Below are 15,180 nucleotides of genomic sequence, written 5' to 3'. Positions count from 1 at the left end.
TTTTACACACTTAAAAAGGAAAAACAATACAAATCTGCACAAAACCTGCAGTACAATGTGCCAGTCAAACATTTGAGCAAAGTGTTTGTCTTCCATTCTTTGCTCATGCCTTGACATATCTGGGATGTGACTGCCCAAATCTTATTCTGCCTGTTCCCCTCACAGGCTATAAACTCTTTCTCCAAGCACTTTGGCTTTTATAAACCAGTGCAACGGAAGCTCATGGATTTTTTAACAGGCTAGGGGCTGCGCTCCGTATCTATTATTCAGAACAGCCGTTTAACACAGCACCACTCCAGCAAACCATAGCCGGCACACACAGACACACACTCACAGGGCAGTAGAGGCAAACCACGATGCTGCCAAACTAACACGCGCAGCTGCTACGAATGTGGAATTTTAAACAGCTGTCAGATTACACAAACAGACATAAAGAGCAGAGTAACTAGCAGGTAAATTAGACATATTATTGTGTCACATGCAAACCCTAAATGAAAGTCCGCAGATGTCCATGGCCCAACCTTGAGCCACGCGCCAACGTGCACACGTTCAATTTTTGCGATTCTATCAATCATAAAATCTCTTTGAGCTGGTCAATTAGTAACAGCGAGGCAGGAATGTCAGGTAGGCCTTTGCCCCCAGAAAGTGAATTATTATGGCAATCTACCATTTAATGGTGAAAGGGATGATCATGACGAACTGCATCTTACCACATAACCATAATATCAATGGGTTAAACCTGGTCACAGACCATAATAAATGTTATCATCTACTCTCCGAGTCCTCCCACATTTCTTGTGTGCCTCTGAACGAATTCATCGGAATTTTGTCCCCAAACACCGGGACTGATAAAGAGCGGGATTTTTATTGTGTTTTCACATGATTTTTGTGTTTACACAAGCCAGCTTTATCAATCTCTACCTAATGTTGACATTTTTAGTCTCCACTTTAAGCTGTGCTGGCTATTTCACTATATGTCACCCTTTGTACTTAACGCAAAGGGTGGCACCTTTGCATGAAGTAAAAAACCAAACAAAACAATCAACAAGTCATATTCTAGCACCGTCACATGGCTTCATGTGATCATGCTGAAGACTTGCTGAATATGCATTAAACGCAGGCAAACATACACCAAATGTAAAGACAGCGCAACGTGTGCCAACGCTGTTAGGTGCAAACACACAAATACATGATGGACTCACGATGGACAGAGCTATGCAGGTGACTCCCGAGTAAGGTGTAGGTCGTAGAAAAGACTAGTTATAGATTAAATGTAGTTGTCTGTGTCTGTGTGTGTATGTTTAGTCTTCTTGAGGACCAGTTTGATTTTTAAAACACAGAGTGGAGGCAGTTTTGGCTACTTTCAAACATCTCGCTGTTGGGTTATAATGGTTCGAGTCAGAATTAGATTTATTTACTTCTAATACAGGTTGACTTCATAATTTAATTTAATTACATGTACATGTACAAATGCATGTTTGTGTTTGCTATACATCTGCAATCAGACTAGGACAGGGCCGGGCACGCTTATCAACACTGAACACACACACATACACGTTTGAGTCATGTCATTCTTGGGCAATGGAAATGACGAACTTCTAGTGAAATAAGCCGGTTGTTTGAATAACAGCAAGGTGATTAGACAGCTGCCTGGGTGAGGGAAAACTAACTGTTACTACAGATCTATTTAAAGAAACAGATGCAGATGATAACAGAGCGTTATTACATGTCATTCAGACGTTAGAAGGAAGGGAAAGTGTGTTTCTGTTAGAATCGAGACAAAGAAGACCATCTGTAGAAAGGTCCTGCTCCTATTATATTCTGCTGGTTCATTAGCTCCTGACAGTCAGAGTTACATTATGATTTACTATCAGATCTACAACATCATTTCTCTCTCTGGGACACACAGAGCATTAATGGTAATGGAATTAGGATGTACTTAATATAATACTGCAGGAGACCATTTTGCAAGTCATTTCTGAGCAATTTGTACATGTACAAGACTGCAGAGCAGAGCAGCGTCACGCTGGTAATGCTTTTCGGCTTTGAACGTCTTTATATTATGCTAAACTTCATCAGGTGTCAACTGAAAATCATTTTAAATTTAAAAAAGTAGTAATATGAACTAAAACACGCACACACAGCTTTATCAGGACAAACTGATTTGCTACGCCTACAAAAATCTCACTCGTTCAGCTTAGTTTCACTTGGATCATATTTTTCCCCATCCATGCCTGCAGTGTTGCTTCCATACTATATTTCAAGGATGTACATATTTGACTCCAGGTGTGAAAAATGAAGCCGACGATCAAATTCTTTTTAAAGGCCACCACAGGCTGCAAAAAGAACCCTGACTACACGGAAGTCTATGAGAAAATTGCTTTATTATTTCAGTAAACGTCTTTAAAATGAATTTGAGAAGTTTAGAGTCTTCCTCAGTACAGTATGATCTCATTTTGCAGTTTATGATTCTAGTTACAGTAAAACAGGAGGGCTTCACTACTTTGTGACTGACTGTTGCTACCATATGAATCGAAGATATTTTCTTTAGGTTCTCAGTCAGATACATATCTCACAGTCATGTCCAGTTTCATGCATCCATCCATTCATTTTCTTCTGCTTATACAATTAAAGTTGGCAGCGGGCTTGAGCTTACCCCAGCTACCATGGGGCAAGTGGCAGGGTACACCCTGGACCGGTCGACAGCCTGTTGCATGGCCAATACAAAGAGACAGACAACCATTCATACTCGCATTCACACTTACAGCCAATTTAAAGTCACCGATTAACCTGACCCACTCACGACATGGCTTTAGACTTTGGGAACAAGGTGTACTACCTGGAGAGAAGTCACGCAGCCACTGAGAGAACATCCAAACTGCACACAGAAAGGCCCCGGCCTGACGGTGGATTCGAACCACCAAAGTGCGGCCCAACGTGACGTCCAACCTCAAAACATGACTATTTTGAGGTTGGATTATCCAGGAGGGACCGACCTCCTGCATGAGAGCCAATCAGCAAACAAAAGAGTTGATGAAATAGTTGGAAAATTATTTTTTTAAGCAGTTTAGAACACGTGTCAGAAATCCATGTAAACTTCCTCAAATGAAAACATAACAAATAATCTGTAAAGTTTTTCAAAGGAAAAGAACATAATAAGTGAAATGTTTGATATTTCCTATTAAAAAGAGTGATTTTGGAGCCTGTGTCTGAAAAAACAAGAGCTCTACATACAGAAACTACAAGTTTTTCACTGCTTACATCCCCCTGTGGTCAAACACTACACCACACCAAACAAACAGTCCCAAATAACAAGAAGAAGCTACTTTTAGCTGCTTCATGAATGTGGTCGCCACTGCAGGTAACTGATTTGATTTGGCAGATTTTTACGCCACATGTTCTTCCTCACATAAACCCAAAGGGATTTGTGGCTCTTCTCAGGATCAAACAGAGCATCTTTTCTCTTGTTAGGCGAATGTGCAAATCTTATAAGTAATAATATAAGTATCAAAATAGTGCTGCTGCCAAGGATTTCAATAGATTAGCATTTAAAGAAGCTAGAGGAATTAAATCAGAACTGTTTTTACTAGTATGTTACCACCATCAAGTCCCATAAAGCGTTTCATACTGCGCTTTATGGGACTTACAGGATTAGTGAGTGATAAGCATAAGCCCTGGTCCTCTTTAATTGCCTGCAATGTCTGTCACACCTAGAGTAAGAACATCAAGTGGTAAAAGTGGTTATAAAAGCCCAATTATATGCCCATATGTTTATTAAAATATATATAGACCTAGTTTTTCCTTTGTTTTCAGCTCTAACGTTACTGTACTTTTGTACTTATCACTTTTATCATACACAGTGGATACCGAAAGACACAGAGCCGCTTGGAAGACCACCTAGAGAAGTGATTTCAAGTGACCTTTGAACCTTACAGTGAACGCATTCTTCCAAACAAGCAGATCAGATTCGAGGTGATGCACGTGACAATACCATGAGAGAGCCTTGCAAAAGCAGATGAAATGAGACAAAAAAAGATTTTCTAAGAGAAAGAGATGAACAAACACACAGAGTTTACCGTCAGAAAAATGTGTTTTAAATGTTTAAAGCCACCCCGGCAACCTGAGTTCACCTGTAAGTGATAAACTGATGTGTACAGTAAAAGCACCCCTGTGTACATAAGACACAAAGACTTTGATCAGCCATTTCTTATCTTTACTGTAAAACACACACAGGCGGAAGCGCAAGCCCACGTTTTGTTTGGCTAGCTAGCGCGGTGGTGTAGCTCCCAAGGAAGGGTGAAGATCTGAAGAGCAGAGCAAATTATAACGTGGCAGCGAGCGCACTGCTGTGTGTTTCTGTCTCTGTGTTACTGATCATCTCCTCCTGACAGGTTTTGTTAAAAATAAAAAAAATGAGGATTGACAGCTGAGAAACTGCAGCTACAGAGCAAAAGCATGAAATACTCTTTGGCCTGTGCAGCTGTCGTGGTTCTTTTGTGCAAAGACTCAATGATCCTTTTATCATGCTGTCAATTTATAAAGCAGTTTTTAATGGTTAATTATCTACCACACCAGACATTTCATCAATACATGTGCATGCCTGATAAATGTTCAGTGGTATTTAAGATGTTGTTTAGGGGGGGGTTCAGTGTTGGTTGTCGTTGGGGTTTTTTGTGTGTTATGTTACTGATCAGCTAAATCAGCGGTCCCCAACCCCCGGGCCTCGGACTGGTACCGGTCCGTGAGTCGTTTGGTACCAGGCCGTGAGAGAGGCTCAGGTGTGAAATGTATGGTTTTCAGGGTTTTTATCGGTTTTCAGCAGTTTTCAGCGTTATTTTGTTATCGTTTTTATCGTTAACTCGGTTTTCCTGGATCTTTTCACGTGTGTTATGAATAAATCTTCTTTTTTTCGGTACCGGTACTAGTTTTATTTTGTTGTATTTATCCGCGACACCTTAAAGGCCGGTCCGTGAAAATATTGTCGGGCATAAACCGGTCTGTGGCGCAAAAAAGGTTGGGGACCGCTGAGCGAAATGATCAGCAAATCCAGGATATACTTCTTTATCCTGGCAAAACTCTAACTAATTAAATCACTGTTCATGGTTTTAAACTGAAACAGCTCAAATGGAGTTCATATACATTACATGTAATTAATGAGCCAAGAAAAGCTTGTTTTGACACAGTGTGAAAGTCACTGTCTGGGCAGCTTTTGAATGTATTTGCATGAGATTTGGAACTTGGATTTGGAAAAAGATTTTGTCACTTGACCCATGAATACCCCGATCGTGTTGAGACAGATTGGAGGACCGTGCACGGTGGCTTTCACAGTAAATGATTTTGCTACCGTGTCAGATCTGAGATTAATAGAAATGCTGAAAATGAGCCAGTCACCTTTACCTCCAGAAAACAGTGGTTGACGCCAAATATAGAGAAAAGAATACAAACGGCCAGCCCCGTGACACACCAGGGCTGGCCTGGTACGGCTAAGGATCTGCTGTTTGCAACTGCATATTTAGGTGACATGTTTGATTTAGCAAAGACTAATCAGCCTGAGGGCATGGACTTTCCACTGAAACTCTATGCAAGAGTAGGATGGACCAGTTTGTAAATATGTGTACGAGTGTGTGTGGGAAAAAGCCAAATGCATGCAGCTTGCATGTATACACGTGCAAGCACACAAATATGTATACACACGGGCACCACGTTTAGACGCATATCGAAACTGAAAAGGCGCTAGTGCTACGCCATGATACCATGAGAACAGTTCAAGGCCGATACCTTGAGTCTAGCAAGACGTATAACAGGCTGCTATATTGTACTGTAAAGTAAAAACATTGCGCATTAGCGCAAGAGATAAAGCAGGGATATAGAAACTGGCTAAACACGAACACGCAACAGAAATGTGCTTCCCTCACCACCTGCAGTGAAATCTGAGCGTGTTTGTGTGCTTGAAGCTAAAAGAGATATGGCAGGCCTGGATTAGAGAGGACGGAGGCGACACGAGCATTTGAGCAGAGCAATCAGTGACACAAGCAGGATTTAAATACGAGGCGAAGCAGGAAAATTGAGAATGCAAAAATCATCTCGCTGGAAATAAACTGCGTGTAAAATCTGACAGCACGAACAATAACATCAAAAGGGTCAAGCAGAAAAAAACCACACACGCACAGGAAAGAAATACAGCAACACACACAGGCCTAATGGGCTTTAATAAAAAGTTGCTGTAGATTTGGAGCTTTTCAGTTGTGGGTGTGAATAGATATGCATCAAATGAGCAAAGGTAAATGGAAATTGTCATGTACCACTGAGCTGGAGGGAGGATTTGGACCCAAAATGCAGGATGCAGGACGTGAAAGCGCTTTAACTTTATTACTGGTAACTTAAGAAGCGCTGCTATAACTACCACATAGTTAAAAAAAATTATGACTTCTTCTTCTTCTTTCAAGTAAGGCAAGTTGTAAAGAAAACAGATTCCTCACGGTGCACTGAGATGTGATTTGCAGCAGCGTCATCCATTGCACAAACTGCATTTCTGATACAGGCTGTGTATTTGTAAAGGAGAGAATGGCAAGTGGTGTTTCAGTGAGAGAGAATGAATGGAAGCATGACACCGGAGCCGGCTCATTCAGCCTAGCGAAGGATCTATAGCAAAGCTGTGACTAAAGACAGACAGCAGACAGCACTAAAGCGCTGTTACACAACAGGACCACATGTACAGGCCTGGGTGACAGGTGGGAGACTGAGGCAATGAATGTGTTACACGGTGAGGATGAGGCAAAGCAGAGGGAGAGATGTGGTACATGAAAGGGAAGAAGACCCCGACATGGGGTGAAGAGGAGGGGGAAACGCAGCTTACAGACAGAGAACACCGAAGAAACGCACAGAATTAATCAGTCGCGCTAACAGCGCCGGTGTCAGACAAGGAGAACGGACACCGTGAATCATAAAATCTCAGTTTCGCAACTGTCTGAGATTAAAGGTACCGGGGATTAATAACTACTCTGTAACCTATTTTCAAACCCAATAACTGACTAGGGTTGTGTGTTTGAAATTGAGGCGTATGGATAACAAAGGGAACGTTGAGAAATGGGACAGCTCAGTTAGCATTTCACAGTAAGTCAATAAGCAGTATATCAGAAAAAGCTAGCTTGGAGACAGTGACAGGATGAAGATGAGAGAGGCCATAACCACACAATAAATTGAGAAAAATGTCCAAATGGGAACATTTGGCTACAGCAGTTGCAACAGTTTACCTTCAGAGTCAAAGATGTCTTAAAGAGCACAATATTCTGGCAGCTTTACAAATCTCTGGTTTAAGGTGAGAAAACTAACACTGGGAAAAGCTACAAAAGTTGGTTAGCTTGCCGATTCTTAACTTTCTCATTACCTGCCTTTTTCTCCAATCTAATATTCACACAATATGTCTCAATAAAAGTTTCTACATTGAGATTCTCTGAAACACAAACATGTCGATGTGCACCGCTGCACGGAACAAAATGCATAAAAAGATGCTGGTGGGTAATTTACAAATAGTATCACTGCTCTGCAATCACACATGCACTGCAGCTCTGAACATGCAGATGAGAACAGAAATGTCAAATGTTGCCTGATTAGCTGGTCTTCATCTTGCCAGCTCTCAAGTCTAAGTGATTTAAAAGTGCAGAAGATGTGCAAAGGTGTGAATTTTGTTACATTTGCTGCTAGCGTGTGGGCGTTTCCTGCACGCTTTATCCAGGCAGCTCCCTTCCCTCCCTCCCTAAACCACATGGATTGTTTGCATTAATGTGACTGCGTCTTAAGCAGACTACTTCCTGCTCTGTGCTACTCATGAGAAAGGATAACTGTGGAAATGATCCTGAACCGGATGCACCGGAAAACCGTGAAAATTGCCGTAATCTGAGTAGTTCCAAATGCATTTCACCTGGCACTGTCGGCAGCACAGTATGCATCACAGCTGAGCAGATGATTCATTAAGCTGTTTGTAAAATACATAGCTGGGAAGTTAATTAACGCATTTCCCTTTTTAAAATTACATATTGATTAAGTACAAATGCAATTTCTGTCAGTTTATCCATATCAGCACAATCTCTAAAAATCCAGTCTGGACCTAGGATTTTTTGCTCTTTTAAAAAACAAAAACAAACAAACAAAAAAACCCATCTCTTTCTCTTTGCAACAGAAGCAAACTGTTATTCTCATCTCTCTCCCCGAAGGAAGGAAACGGTTTCTGTTTCAGAAGGAAACTAGATGTCATTCTCCACTTTTCTCTCCCTCAACAAAAGCTGCTTGTCAATATCTCATGTTGTCACTGTTCGCCAGTCTAGAAATAGAGAGTGATGGCACCATTTAGAGCCAAGTGTGAATACGCTCTGACATAAGGCCTGACAATAGAACAGACAGTCTCTTTTCACAAGCAACCCAAGATTAGACGGCCCACGAGGAATTCCCTGCTGGATAGATTAGTTCCACTGATGCCGCTTTGGGCAGACTATTGAGACACACTCTGTGTCTGTAGGAAAAGATATGTCCGGTGTCATATTATCGCAATTTATCATTTTTTAATTATCAAAAATTATGAAAGAAGTCTGTCATGTTTTGTCTTAAGAGTCCTAACTTAATCAAACCACCACCAGCAGAGAAAAGGCTCCAGCATTGGTATTTGGGAGGCTGTGACAATCACTGTTTATTTTTCACATGATAAATGACTAAGCAATCTATTGCAACTAACCGGACTAAATAAGATATCCTGCTCTTTAATCCCGCTAAGCCCACTCCTAAGAACACACAACTGTATGAATTGCTGCGATTCCTAAACCACCAAATACAAAAAAAATTCCTGTACATTTTTTTCCTCAGCAAACTTTATGAATCATTTACTCGTGGACTCCAAACCCTGTAAATGCTGAACAGGTTGCATAAAGCTTCAATTTCGTCCCATACTTTTAACCCTTTCTCTGCTGTCTGTCTAGTCTTTCCAACCTATCACCTCCTTTTCCTACAAATGGTGGGCACACTACGACGAACACCTGCCTAATCCAGAGGAATCCAACAGAATACCTGCCTCAGAACAGTAAAGCCAGCCAGTCCTGCTATTATCAACCACTATCTCCAGCTCCTGCTGCCCGACCGCGACAACAAATCCCAAACACAGTCAGAAATATGCAGCAAACACAGCACTGACTGAGGGCGCTGAGAAAACAAAAGTCACGTATGGAGGTTATTTTCTTTGGGGAGCACAAAACAGATGGTTAGAAACTGGGTTTAAATAAAGAGTGCCTGATTTGCGCAGCCACGTTGAACTTGTTTGACTTCATGGGAACTGCTTGATCAAACATAAACTTTGTGTATCAGTCACGCTCACAAATCTAAGCCATCTCTGCTGTATATGCCTAAACATATCCTGTTACCCTTGTGCCACAAGCATCCATTTATGTCAATATTATGCATGTTTCCTGCCTGTAGTGAGGACTTCAAATCCATTTGTTGTTTTGGGAGATTAAAAGGTTCTAATCACAATAACACAAGACTCTGTCTGCAGACTTGTGCTCCCAAATAGCACTTTTATCCCCACAAAACCATTACTGTCATAATTAGGGTATTGATGGAGAGGGTGATATATGTCCTTGAGGAACAACGTGACATTATAAATATGCATTGAATGCTGTATAAGAGTTTAAATGTATTGCAGTGGTTTAGTCAAAAATCCCACGTGCAGAGACAACATATTAACTTACTACTACTTGAATGACATCCAACTGATAGAAACCAAAACTTGTCTCTCTTCCTGGTGCTCTAATCTCTTAGTCTTTAAGGTTGATCTCCCACTTCTGCGGGTAGATTGTTTCAACAGGAATAACTGGTCAGATAACATATTTTAGTGCTGTCTAGACATGCAGTGACCCTACTCATTCGCAATGACCAAGTGCTAAGATTAGTTAGCTCTCAAGCTTCCACCTGTATGAATTTATTGGAATGTGATAGCCCGCTTTTCTTGCTGTTTAGCAGCTAATTAGCTCTTTATCCCAGTCCAGTGTTCAGTGCAAAAGTTACAAACTCAAAGAACTTTGAAGATAAACCAACTGGTAATCTTTAATTTGTTAATGTATCTTTTAAAATAATAATCCATGTCTAAGCAGAATTGAAAGGCAGCAACCCTCTCTGTGTGACTGTCATGCAAAGAAAGAACTCACCGAGAGCTGAACGACCACTTACCCTTCAGTTTCTCCATCACGCTCGGCCCGGCTCTCTCTGCCACACGTCCATCTTCTCTCAGGTAACGGTCATCCAGGAATCCCACAGTGGCTCCTGATAGGTGAACCTTTCCTGCCACACCCAGTTGCTCCATCAAGTTAGCCAAATTGACATCATTTGACCATACGTCAAATTTAAAGCGTTTTATTCCAAGAATCCCACACAGGACGGTGCCTGTATGGACTCCAACGCGCATGCTGACCGTCTCACGTGTCTCCTGGCAGAACTGCTCGATGGCCTGGATCATGCCTAAGCCCATCTCTACACAGCAGTAGGCGTGGTCCGGTCTGGGCTCAGGGCAGCCTGCTACGCAGTAATAGCAATCACCCAGAGTGCTGATCTTTTCACAACAGGTTAGCTCACAGAGCCGGTCGAAACGTCCAAAAAGGTCATTGAGAAGGCCCACCAAGGCCGGTGCCGACTTGTTGGCAGACATTTTGGTAAAACCCACAATGTCTGCGAAAAGGATGCTGACAGGGTCCATGCGTTTCATGTTGAAAGGCCTAAATATTATCTGCCCACTAGGGATTGAGGTCTTTTTGCGTTTGTGATTGTTGTGGGGGTTATTCTTGGAGTTTGTGACACTTTGGGATTGTGAAGCTCCACTGCCCCCTCCGCCACTCACTGAAACTGCTGAGGCTGAGCAGGCACCAGAGGAATATCTCTTTCCAGAGTTCTCACCACCGCCCTCATCGTCACCCTGCTTCATCAGCTCGTCTGCAACCGGTCGCGGCATGACTGAGTGGATCATGCGCTCCTTCAAGGCCTTCTCCACCTCTAAGTCCTTGCCATGCATGATAGCCTGGCCCACTTTGAGAAACGTGCTGCGAGAACGCACGTCTGACATAATGAACAAATGGATGCCAATCACATGGGCACACAAATGGAGCAGAGCTTTGGCGGGTCCCAGCCAATGGAGAGTGTCAGAAGTCTTTTGAAGGAACGGCAGCCATCCTAATGCCTCAAATAATATAGAATACAGCAGCCCCAACATCACAGAGGCATACAGGCGGACATGGAGGACACTATATAAAATCAACAGCACCTCCATGCACAAAGAAAAGGTTCCCACAGAGGAAATACAAGGGGATGAACATACTGGTGTGCTGTCCTGTGAGGGATGTGAGGCATTCCCACCACCGGCCCTCTCCAGCCCAGTGTAGCCATCGGTTTGTATCTGTGGAGCTAATGTGATGGTGAAGGTAAACGCTATCAGGAGCAAGGAGGTTTGGTTGTACAGCAACGTGTATGACTTTGTGAAAGTAAACAAAAAAAGGAGCACTAGTAAGACTAAAAAGAAGGCTGTAGGGGTTAGGAAGGTGACGGGGTTGCAGCAGTCACTTCTGACCCCAAAGTACACCCCCCAGACCACAGATGCTACTGCCAGGTAGAACAGCACATAACGGAACTGCCGCTGGGTCTGAGGAAAGCACCTCTCTTGGCACGCCTCCTCCAGGATGGGAGAGTCGAACTTGGGGTCCCAGCACTGAGCAGCAGAGCGTTCAAACAGTTGCGGTACCTTCCTGTGAACTCTGGATGCGGAGGTCACAGCCGGTCTGGAGTCTGCCGAGCTGCAGCTGGAGGAGATGCTGCTTTTGTGGGTGTTAGGGTTCGTTTTATTCACAGCCCCACGGGCAGCAGCCGCTCCTCCTCCACTGTTGGCAGCCCTCAGGGGCTCATGTTGATGCACACGTGGCGCGCTGTTGGTAATCCGCACTGTCACGGCGCCGTCCCCGCTGGAGTCGCATGCCACCTCCGTGTCGCGCATAAGAAGCTGCCGATGATGCTGTAGAGTGGCCATATTGACTGGTGTGACGCGGAGACGAGGTGTCAGATATTAATATTTTATGTTGATCTCCCGATGATTGCTCAGGCAATTAGACGCGGTGCGTGGGCGCCGTGTGTGCACAAGTGGCACGCGGAGAAGGGAGGAGGCGGCGGTGATGGAGTGACAAACAGGCAGACAGAGGGGAAGCGAGAGCAAAGGTGTTTGTTGGAATAATCACACTGCATGAATGGTGAGCACGGGACAGACGTATTTGCTACGCACGCAGCAGCCCGCACACTCACTCACATAAGACGCGCCGTTCCAGTTTCTTGAGCAGTCCATTATCCGACCCCGGGTTTGCGTCAGTACTCACATTACATGTATCCTTCTCCAAAGAGGCTCTGGGTATGAGCCCGGCTTTCTCTCCAGCTGCGGTAAAAACACCGTCATCACTCTTACTGCCTCCTGAATAGAACATCCTTCTCGGAAAGGAGCCTTTAGTGATGCATCTGCTTTTGTGCCTTTATCAAGTCGGCCCTGTCGTTACATGACTGGAAATGACCTCCTCTGAGTGTGCGCAATATTTCGGTACTACTGACATTACAGTTAGATGCCGTTACGGAAAAAAAAACCCTTACGAGTTCCCTCATTCCACAATAGCAATGTTTGTTTGGTGGGGGGGGGAAGCATTCAAGGCGAATGTTTCATTGTGTGAGCAGATACTCGATTTAGACTGTCAACAGGCGTCTGGCTACAAAAGTTACGCTGTCCCTTCTTATCTCCACAACATGCGGACAAATGATCCCTTTACACTCCTTGTTTAAAAACAACAACAAAAAACCCTAAAGTCTGTGTTATGAACAAGTAGTGCTGACAGAAAAACGCGTGGACACTTTAAATTCCCTCATTGTAAAGGATCAAAAGAAGTAAACTTTTCAAAAAAGTAATGTATGAGCTTTATTCTCCCTTTACACAGAATGTATGTTTTAAGTACTAAATATTTAAATTCTTGTTTGCCTAAAATAAGGGCAAACGTTTAATTCCCTTATTTCCTTTTTAAAGTTTGAGCTCTGTAATGAATGCGGCTTTACCTTCCACTACATCCACTGTCACTGCATGGCTCAGGCTGCTAAGGATTTGCATTTCTTATTCCCATATATTCCCCTTTTATCTTTACAGCGGGCCCATGCAAATATTCCACACCGAGTTGTTTCGCAGTCCTGTCCAGTCCAAAACCCAGATCATAAGAGGCCTGACAGGCAGGCCTATTCCCACGGATCCAGCCCCGTCCTTTCCTGAACTCCCTCTCCGGATCTCCACCGTTTGTTTCCCCTCTGCCTTCCAAAGAGGGGCTCGGGGAGGGGGTATGCGCTATTCAAAGACGCATGATCAGAACAGAGAAGAGCAGAAAATAGGCTACCATCCGCTGGCCCAAATTAGCGTAGGTTTGCCTCTGCTGGGAGTGTCTGCAACTTGTTGCGCGCAGTTGGCAAAACATACAGCTATGAGGAACACCCTCGGTCGGAACAGGCTGGTCTATAAATAGTGATGATCAAAACTGTTGCAAATAACAACACCGACAGCGTGTAACATCTTAATGCGTTTCTTCTACCTCCTCTGTAGAAAACCAGAAGCGCCAAAAGCAGAAAACGTCCCCGGTTTTAAAAAGTCGCAAAACGTGTGCAAGTCGTCAGCCACAAACCTCCTCCACTTTCCAAAAAGCTCCCAAACTTTTATCCCAGGCCGTATTTCCTGCGTTTGGAGAGGAGACCCAGTTAAGAGTCTCTAGATATTTGGAGCTGAGGCTGGATTTCCTCCCCTCGCATTCCCTTGGAGCAAAGAAGGCGAAAATCCCCAGAGCAATACAGAAAACCCTTGGATCTCCTCGGTGGGATTAAAAAAAACCACCCACCAAACAGCGGTGACTTCTAATCTCAAGCAATTCCTTAGGTCTGGATAGTGCTAGTTTTCGCTGGCATGTGTGTGTCCAACAAACACAACACTGTGCGCTCTGGCTGTGGTGCGTCCTCTTCCGTCCGTCGTTGGTGCCACCCTTTCTCTCCCCCCTCCCTGATAAAGCGCTCTGCTGGAGTTGGTGTGGTGGATATAAACACATACAGGTTTGTGGCTGCTTTCGCGGTCTTATCCAGGCGAACGTGGTATCTCCTCTCCTGCAGCTTCCAGGGGTCTTCGCTGTGACTGAAATCCTCGCCCCAGCTGGTGTGCTGGTTGTGACCGAGGAGCCTGTAAAGCAAACCACAGTTTAAAAAACATGGTTTCCGGTCTTGCTTTTCAAGAAACGCAAAGACAGTAAAACATTTTTCACCCCCCTTCAAAAAAAAAAAAAAAACTTCACCTCGCTGCTCTGTAAAGGATAGTGAGTCCGAAAAAAACACGGGATAGAAACAGGATCACTTAAAAACGCACGAATAGCATTTTGTAATTTAAAGTTTAAAAAAAAGAAGAAACGTTTAAAGCTGGGGAGGGGTGGGGGGCAGCAGGTTTTCACAATAAAAGCAGCGCACCACTTACACCTAAATAAATATAGTACATTAACAGTATTTTGTCCATGGCAGTGTTTGTGGCGGTTTCAGTTAAAAAACAAAACAAAAAACAGTTTGCTTCTTCACAAACAGAAATATCATTTATCTAAATAAGAGAAAGGTATGCTGTCGTTGCCTGGCCTAGTTTGCAAGTTAAGCCAGTTTTAATGTTCTTCATTAAAAGGAACCATACAATAATGTTATAAATGTAATATATATATATAGCTACAGTAATACTTTATTACAAGTACTTGGTTTTTATGCATTTAACTGGAAAATAAGTAACTCAAATAACTAATCAAATAACAAGTTTTCCAATATTAGTCAGCACTCAGCTTAAGCTAAAAGCTAAAGTATAATTAACCTCATATCAAGGTTACAGGCAGCAATAAACCTTTTAAACGTGATCTTAATTTACCATAATAATACGACACAATTGCCAAACCAGATTGATCACTTTAAGCTAGACTCTGTTACCTTCCTCGATCAGTGTTTGTTGATTGGTGGTTTCCATAAATAAGTACGAAGCTTCGCTGCATCTGGTCAAAGGGAATAACTGAATGTTTTCTGGGTGATTATCTTCACGCCTCTTCACGCGCTTAACTGGCGCTTTTAAAC

General features: G+C 43.2%; 1 protein-coding gene across 2 annotated transcripts in view; it reads right to left on the bottom strand.

The window, feature by feature from the left end:
* The window catches only part of adcy9a (adenylate cyclase 9a), a 41,983-nt gene extending 27,702 nt beyond the window's left edge, over positions 1 to 14,281 (bottom strand). For both annotated transcript variants that reach the window (XM_085163509.1, XM_085163510.1), the window contains exon 1: positions 10,213 to 14,281. In XM_085163509.1, the coding sequence (XP_085019635.1) occupies positions 10,213 to 12,052 (1,840 nt within the window). In that variant the 5' untranslated portion in view covers positions 12,053 to 14,281. The remainder of the gene's footprint in view (positions 1 to 10,212) is intronic.
* Between the last annotated feature and the right edge of the window lie 899 nt (positions 14,282 to 15,180).

This window comes from Neolamprologus multifasciatus, chromosome 6 (genome assembly GCF_963576455.1).
Source record: "Neolamprologus multifasciatus chromosome 6, fNeoMul1.2, whole genome shotgun sequence".
NCBI classification, from domain to species: domain Eukaryota; kingdom Metazoa; phylum Chordata; class Actinopteri; order Cichliformes; family Cichlidae; genus Neolamprologus; species Neolamprologus multifasciatus.
Note: the sequence above shows the minus strand (reverse complement) of the source record. Positions and strands in the feature narration are given on the sequence as shown.